We start from the raw sequence: 9,028 nt of genomic DNA, 5'->3' as shown, positions 1-9,028 counted from the left end.
TAGACAAAACAGTAATGTTTGAGTGCAGAAACCATTTATTTCATTGGTTGGGAACCTTTTTTTTTTTTAACAATACCAACCTTTTTCATTATTATTTCATTTTGGTTTTTATTTTACTAATATTCTATAAACATGTGTGAGTTTGTGTCCTCTCTGATTTATTTTCATTGACCTTTATTTACATGAAAGATGCGTCAGTTACGCATTGGCACAAATAACTCCAGCATAGACTCAGATGCGAAGAGAGGGAACCGCTGGTTGAGCAAAAACTCGTGTTTACTACATAGAATACGCTGGACTCAAACTTCACATGGATCAAAATGAGAAGCTTATTGATTTTGGTGAATTTGGTAAGTACTTCATATATAGTTTGTGAAAATAAGGCACATTTGCTTCATTTTTCTGTTATTATATAACAATGTTTCTATTTACTTCCTGAACTATTTTGAACACATCTACATTGTCAGAAAAAAATTAAAAATAAAATAAATAAAATAAACAGTTTTCCACTTATGATAATATTGTAATAAATGGCTATAAACTGCTTAGGGATTGTTACATGTAGACAAAATTTTATCTGGAAGACTAAAACATTCAAGTATAACTTTCTAAAGAAAAAAAATCTACGAGTTCACAGTAAAAAAACCATACAAACAAAAAAACACAAACATTTTGCTGCCGTTTTACTTAATTTTGGTAAATTCACCCATTCTCAGGCAAAATAAAAATAACATTGGAACTTTAAATGAGCTAGATTGAAACTTCAAATTCTCATGTTTAAGATTATATAGAATGGGTTAGAAAAACCAAGGAAAGTGCAGGCGGGGTCAGGTGACCCAAAATGCTGTGTGACTATAATATGCCTTTTGCGCTTCCTTTAATGTGAGAAGAGCACACACACACACATCTCAACAAAACACAGGAAGAGGAAAGCAGCACTTCAGACCGCAGCTTCATAAATCACTTGAAACCTGACAGACATACAGTACATAGACAAAGACTACACAGCAAAACCCCCAGTGTTCACACTGCTCAGTGTTTATATAATCCACACTACAGAGTGTTAAAAGTAACACTCAAGCAGTGTTGCGGTTAAATGAGAGAAATAAGTGATTGAGTGTTAGTGATGAACACATGCTGTTAAAAAGAAGAATAAATTAAGGAAATAGGAACAACAAGAACAGGAAAATAACCACATTTGGGTTTTTCTGTTTTTAACTGTGCACTGGCTATAAGAAGAGGTCTTTTGATTTAATGTGAGAGACGAGAGTTGTTTTTGCTGTGTCGTTTTTTTTTGTGTGCGCGCACACAAGCATTTCAACGAACAGCAGGAAGTGGAAATCAGCACATCAGACCGCAGCCTGAACGGCCTGAACACTTTCTCATACAAATGTGATTTGTCTGTGTATGTGTCTCTAAGATTTAACACTGGGGTTTTTGCTGTGTAAGTCTTTGGGTGCTTTCACACTTGGTTCGATTGCCTGTTCCGAACCCGAGTTCGATTGTTCCCCCCTCCCCCTGCCCCCGATGGACTGTGTTCACATTATATTATTTGTATCCGAACCGCGGTACGCTTACGTCATCAAGCTGCAGCTGGCGCGTACTCGTGTTGCTTGGTAACCGCTATGAAAAGGCGTCAAAATGGATAGAATTGCTCGCTTCACATTTGTTGTTCTTTTTTTGAACCTTTGGTTTTGTTTTCAGAGAAAAGATACAGAAACACACTTGCGTCTGTCTGCCGCAAAAGTATTAAAACCGTTCCAAAGACAGCGGGATGTCCGCCCGCCCGCCGAAGACAATTTTTGTGGAGGCTAGCAGAAATCATTTCTCTGCTTGCAGTGCGTCAATCCCGCTTTTCGTCAAGGTAAGTGTATATAGACCCTTTTACAGTTGTTCAACACACACGCACGCAGGCACGCACCAGATTATACGCCATCAATAGCGGTTCACTTCCGCGATTTGGTACGATTGCGTTCATATCAGCAGCGAACCGTACCCGAGTTCACATGAACCGTACCCCAGACCACCTTTTTAAGCGGACTCGAGTACGGTTCGCGGGTGCGCACCCGAGTTCGGAAAACAGCGTTCACATCATCCAAACAAACCGAACTCTGACGTCATTCGAACCCGGGTGCGCACCAAAAGTGCTCGTGTGAAAGCGCCCTTAGTCTATGTATGTGTTTCTTGTTTCAAGTGAATCTCGAGGCTGCGGTCTGAAGTGCTGGTTTCCTCTTCCTGCAGTTCGTCGAAATGCTTGTTTGTTCCTCTCTCACATACCACAAAAAATGACACTGCAAAAACTCCTGATCTAGCAAGACCTGCAATCTTATATCTAGTCATAAAATCGTATTGATCCTGTTTTAAGAATAAAATGCTGCGTCTTGGTGTTGAAACTATGGGGAACGGCATTAACATGACCGGTGTCTGAGGTGTGTAACCTCACATCAAAATCCATTGATGGATGGCAGTACATGACGTCACATGCCCCTGAATACAAAAAGGCTTGAGTGGATTCACACAACCTGTAACTTAAACACCTCTGATTGGCCATTACTGTGAACAGACATGCCAGTGATTGGCCACAATACTCAACGCTGCAAAATCACTTTGTAAATAGACACATTTTCAGCGATTAATGTGCCAGGATGGCGAGATGCTGAGGCTCCCATGTGATTGAACAAACCAAGCAAAATCGAAATCTTTTTGCGTACCTCCAGTTGGGAATCACTGTTTCATGTAATGTCTAACATGCCTTGTTTTTGTAGCTCTCCTCTGAGCATGAGTGATACCTTTCAACAATGAGATCCTGTTGATGCTTTGTGTTCACACTGTCAGTCCAAATCTGATTATTTGTTTCTCCAATCAGAATCTGATCTAAATTGTTGCCTGTAAACACTGCGTATCGCAAATCTTCGGATCTGATTTGTGAGTCCCGTCGCAGTCTTTAGTTTTCCAGAATATCTGCATTGGTTTCTATGCCAGTGAAATTGCATTATGAGGGATACACCGAAAACGGCAACAGCAACAATAAAATGGTTTGTAATGCAGATGGTGTGTTATTTACAGTATGACATTGTGTAGTCGCTGTGCTGGACTACTGTGTCAGAAACGTAGGAGGCTGGTATGACTGGCTTTATTCCGTGCTGTCGTCTCCGCCGGTTTCAAAATTCAGCATGTTTCCATTATATTGTCATTTTCAGCTCTTCGCTACAACACAATCTTGTTTCTGCAGCGTTCCTCAGCATGTTTCCTTAAACAATATCTGATGTTTACGTGGCGTGAGAAAGCAACAAACCACGTGCAATCTGATCAGAGCAGTCAGACTAAAACGAATTTCCAGAAATTAGAAATCAGTAGGATTGCGAACCACATATGAATGTAGCTCAAAATGTGATTTTTCTTTTTTGCTGTTCACACTTGCTAAATATGATCAGATTCCAATCAGATATGCACTAAAAAGTCTGAACGAGGCTTTTGTGACTCATTGCTCTTGTAGTAGCGTGCAACTAAGATGACGTCAGAAAAACCTTAGAAGAACAGCTGAGATCTATTTGCAGTTAATCAAAGTCAGTTAAGGTGAAGTCAGGTGTGTATTATTTCACATGAGCTTGATGATCAGTTAATTCTGAGCAGCCACATTTTTATCATTTTTCTATAAAATGTCACTTTTGTGTCATTTTAAGTGGCATTGCAAAGGTTGTAATTATTACGTTCTCCACACAGATAGGCTTAGCTGGGACTCAAACTGGGGACCTTCTTGCTGTGAAACGACAGTGCTATCCACTGAGTCACTGTGGCACCCATGATCATGTCTTTCTCTCTGAGCGGATGTTGGGAGTGAGTGGGTGAGGTGGCATGTGGGTGAGACTGCTGCGAAACGAGTGAGTCTCTAGTCTTTCATTTCAAACTTTCTTTTCTCTTTGTGATTGATTTTAATGTGCTTTTGAAGTATCTTTTGAGTAGTTTAAGTTTAGTTTTAGAGACTTTTTTTTTATTTTTTTTTTATTTTTTATAAGCTTAGAAGTTGAGGATGATGGTGTTCAAATTGATCTTCAAATTGATGCTTACTTGTTTCCTCGTCTTGCAGCCCGTGGCCCAGAAATTTATTGAAACTAGTTCAATTCAGCAATGCTCTAACTGTACCAAGGACGTATAAAAAAATAAGGAGAGAGGAAGTTTTAATAGGAGTAATGAGCTAGAATACACGAATAACCAATGTAGAAGCCTTTTTTTTTGGGTCAAAAAACATCAAAATGCTTGGCAAATATTGGCAAACTTGGCAAATATTCAAGTAAAACCGATCTGTTATGTCTTTAGTGAATATTTAGAAGTAGGGATGTTCTGATACCGATACTTTCATTTTTAGTCCTTGCCGATACTGAGTACCTGTATTTTCATTGCATTTTAAAATATTGGGCAGAGAAACCAAAAAGAATATGAATCAAATTATTTGACTTTAGCAGCTTGCGTGTGAACAAGTAAGCTTATCACTTAGCAAATAGCAAATTCACTTTTCATATTATTGCTCTATCATTCTTAATCTTTAATTAAATGGCCCAGTGAATATTAAGAGCTGCTCCAGCAGGGCTCAATGATACATTTTTAGATACCAGTGAAATATCAATATTTTCAGGCACATAAATTAAGCAATCAAATATAAAATAACATTCCATAAAATAAATCTAGATGAATCATTATTAAAGTTACAAAAGTCATTCAGTCAAGAGGATGCTTTCTCTTTGTCTTTTATTGTACAACATTGAGGACAAAGACAACAGTAGGGTATGGTATCGTTTCAGTTTTAGCGATTCCGATTCTGCTTATCGAATTCAGATCTTAACGATTCTTGTTTCTGATTCCAATCATTTAAAAAAAAAAAAGGGAAAATACTTGAAGAATAAAATATTTCTACCTTTTATATTTGCCACTTTAAGCAATAACATATAAAATGGCTAAAGTGAAAGGAGTCTCTTGCGATAAAGATTGTGTTGATTACATTTTTACTCCAGTAGGTGGTAGCAATCGACTGTTAATTTATTTATTTTTTTCATTGAATCATTCATTCAAGAAGACTCGAGAGGTTAATTCAAAAATGGTGAATCATCCATTAATTAAACAGGTATTTATGAATGAGACACTGAATTAATTTTAGAAGTGTTTGAATTAAGGATTCAAATAAAAATTACGTTTACTTAAGACATAACTATGTTTCACAAGGATACTTGCCTATACGGGCATTTTGAGTGAATTTGCCCAAGATCTCAATTTAATAGGCTATTCGCACGCTGTCTTAGAGGCAGCTTTCTGAGCACACACTTCGGGTGTTTGCGCATAGTAAGCGTAACATGTTTTTACTTGCACATACGATTTAGTTTTTATCCAATTGACGCATGTGTGCTGAATGAGTGATCAGCAATCAAGAGCATGCAACTGAAGTTCATCAAGTGCGTACCAACCATTATAGCCCACGTTTTAAAACTCTTGTAAACCCAGACAGAGTGGCAATCACTACTACTCACGCGACGTGTCCTCCTCATGTTGTTTCGCTTCTCTGCCTTGGTCATCGAGTAATCTCTTCTTCGCAGAGATTATGGCACAATAAATTTCTCTTCACATCACTACCGCCACAGCAAAAACTGCACATTGCACCCAGTTTCATAAAATTGTTTAGGGGTGGGGGGTCAAGCCAAGCATGTTGACATGGGGGAACTTCCCTGACTTTTTTCCCTTTTGGGGGGGGAAACTCCTTGCTGGTTTTATACTTGTGGCCCTTTTCAAGACGGTAAATAAAGATTTTGTTTGAATTTGCTTCCTTTTTGTTTTTTATTGATAAAGTTATAATGCGATATGGATAGGGTTGGGTATCATTTGAATTTTAACGATTCCGATTCCTATTTTGATTCTGCTTATCGATTCCTCTTTTTGATTCCAATAAGGGAAAAAAAAACTTAGATATCATTCACATATAGTCTTATTGCAAAACATTTAATAGTAGCTGAATATCATAAACAAAAATCAACAGGCTAAAGAACACTTTGCCTGTGGTTTAAAAATACCATAGAAAAGTAACCATCTTAACTAATAAATTTCAAGCATCATTAAAGACAAGCAAACACAAAGATATGATTGAAATAAACTGCGTTTTAAGATTTGCAGGTACTTGGGTACAGAGACTGTAATCAAATGTAAAATAACACTGCACTTTATAAATGAAATATACATTACAAATATAGTTACAAAAGTTATTTATTATTGTTTGATTAGTGTTATTATAGAGACGGCAGCTGCTGTCACTTTAAGAGTTGACCAAGATAGTTACACATGCCTGCAGTTCTGAAAACAGGCGCGAGTTGTCTCGCGCTTGAATGGTTTAAAATCACATTTTCTGTGTGCACGTTTTGGATGTGTGCACAGCACAGAAAACAGCTTGCGTCGTCTCGCACTTGAAAAGTCTAAATGAAATGCTCACAAAGGAATCTATAAGAGGAATCGAAATTATTTAATAAAAAGTATCTGATTCCTGAACTCAAATCCTTGATTTTCTATTCCCAACCCTAGATATGGAGCTCCTGTCTCTGCTTTTTATTCCACCAATGAACTTGAGTAGTTACCTCAGTTCGAGCTTGATAAAATGTTTTTACCTGATTTTCATAATCCATTTCAGTGTTTAGGTATGCATTGTAATGGTGTTCACCCAACAATAGAAATTGAACACACATAAAAAACAAAACCTTCTGAGGTGGGAATCAAATCAGGGCCGCCTGCGTGGGAGCATTGAGTCCTAAACACTAGACCAAAGTGATGCTTTTAAATATGGCCGCCCTTAGTCTTAAGTCGACTCTGGCCCTGTCCCAAATGGCGCACTTCATATGGACTTTCGGTCTCCTGGACTTGAATTGCGCGTGCTCGTTGAGTCTACGAGTCCGTAGGCCGTCCCATTCAGCATTTTAACGCTCTGAAGTGTGCTCAGCAGCGCCCCCTTTGTACCAAGTATTGTATTGCGAAAGGCCAATCAGACAACAGATGGGAGGAGATTTCACTCACGGATAATTGTTGACGTGGCTGAGAAGAAAATATTACTGTTTTTATGACCTAAATTTACATTTTACCCGTTGTTACCTACAGTTTATACAAACATTATGGTCTTTGAGCAGTGGTTGATGTCTCAAACATAATAATAGCGTGTTTAATAATACGATCGCATTATGATTCATTAAATAAATAGAACCGAATGGCAGGGCTTTACTGAGTCATATGTAAACATAGTATGAATATTGAAACCTGTAAATTGAAAAAATTATGTTTAAATTATGTTTTAAAATTGTAATCTTAGTTCAAATGGAACATTATGTATTATTATGTACAACTGTATACATCATTTAAATAAGCATGATTTATCTATTGTCTAATGCCCAGGTGATATGCACAATATCAAAATATAGAACTGTAAAATTATGCTGTGTAGTGGACATGCAGATAAGACGTCGGAGCACAAAAATGTGATTTCTCCTGTCCAACAACAATCAGACCGTTATTTCCGGCATGTCGATCGAGTCTGTCCCAAAAATACCTCTCAATCCGCCCTCGTGGACTCGCGCCAAGGGCCCTATAGGTCTGCACTACATGACGTCACCAAAGTGTGGACTCTGAGGAAGTCCACAAGTCCGGAGTGTGCCATTTGGGACAGGGCCTCTGATTCCCAAAGCCTTAATTTTTTTTTTTTTTAAATCAGCCTGTGAAATTCAGGCACTAGACAGGTATACACCTGCCACAAAGATTTATATTATCATCCCGGATAGCTAAATAAAAACCACCTATTACATAAAAAAAAGATAGAATAAAGGAAAACAAAACTACATGAGAAATTGTATCCAACTTTGCCTTTTAATGAGGTACTATGAGATTGACAAGTTTTGGATCAACACAATTCAACTTCAAAGAATAGGAAAAATTAAACAAAACAAAATTCTGCTCTCTTTAAATCCCTAAGCAATGCAATTCAAATTCAAAAGAGTAAGAAAAAATAAACTTTAATTTGATTTTGGGAGAATGGTGAAAAACTCCAGTCCAAACCCAAACTTGACAAAGAGCATTCACCAGCCGAGAGAAATGCCCACTAGCAGCAGGCTAACCTGGTAGCCCTCCACCTCCTCTCCACAATCCCCAAAAACACACACTCTTAGAAAAACACACCCAGAAGGACCGCCTGTAAACGGAACGAATCGCAATGTTTCTGGTCAGTTGAACATCCACCTCAGTCTCTAAACCTCGCCCCTGTATACATTTACTCATCCCCGTTAATTGTTCCTCTCGTCCAATCCTGACGTAGTATAGTTTTGGAGGAGGTGACAGAAAGTGAAAGTAAAAAAAGGGGCAGAAAATATCTGTATTGCCACAGCATGTTAAATGTGAAACTACTTCAGGTCTTATTCTTCTTGTCCTGCAGGTGTGAATGATTGAAAGGCAATGGCGTGTGTTAAAGAGCTGCTCATGAACTCACTGATGGAACTGGTAGAAGCTGATCTGAAGAAGTTTCAGTGGAACTTAAAGAATCATGAGCATATTTCAAATTCTGAAATGGAAAATGCAGATATCTTAGACACAGTGGATAAGATGGTGGCACAATTTGGACCAGAAGAAGCAGTGAAGATCACTGTGGACATCTTGAGGAAGATGAACCAGAATCTTCTGGCTGAACAGTTGGAAAACAAACACAAGCAGGGTAACATTTTAACAATAACAATTCACAAGAGTGATGGTTTGACATAAACCTTCCTCTTTGCTCTGATATGTTTGTGTGATTTATGTCTCCAAGTGAGTGATACTCTCTCTCTCACACAGCTCAGACTGAAGGCAATGTGAAGACATCTTCCCCTGTTGGACCTGGTTCAAAACAGATCTGGGGTAAAATAAAAAATAAATAAAAACTTTCTGTACATGGAAACGAGAAAATATAACACCCAACAGCAATTGGCTGCAGCGTATAATTATCCAAACTATAGTGAAAACCCTATTTATTAGCACGGTA

The 9,028-nt window shown here is 38.0% G+C and overlaps 1 protein-coding gene across 3 annotated transcripts in view; it reads left to right on the top strand.

The window, feature by feature from the left end:
• Positions 1–212: 212 nt before the first annotated feature.
• The window catches only part of LOC309496042 (protein NLRC3-like), a 30,488-nt gene continuing 21,672 nt past the window's right edge, over positions 213–9,028 (top strand). Inside the window, exons 1-4 of one of the 3 annotated variants that reach the window (XM_082165974.1) lie at positions 217–350; positions 3,724–3,881; positions 8,447–8,722; positions 8,842–8,904. In XM_082165974.1, the coding sequence (XP_082022100.1) occupies positions 8,467–8,722; positions 8,842–8,904 (319 nt within the window). In that variant the 5' untranslated portion in view covers positions 217–350; positions 3,724–3,881; positions 8,447–8,466. Of the gene's footprint in view, positions 351–3,272; positions 3,587–3,723; positions 3,882–8,446; positions 8,723–8,841; positions 8,905–9,028 lie in introns of those variants that run through there. The other 2 variants (XM_082165973.1, XM_082165975.1) reach the window with 2 other exon arrangements.

This window comes from Leuciscus leuciscus, assembly GCF_965113295.1.
Source record: "Leuciscus leuciscus genome assembly, chromosome: 4".
Taxonomy (NCBI): domain Eukaryota; kingdom Metazoa; phylum Chordata; class Actinopteri; order Cypriniformes; family Leuciscidae; genus Leuciscus; species Leuciscus leuciscus.
Note: the sequence above shows the minus strand (reverse complement) of the source record. Positions and strands in the feature narration are given on the sequence as shown.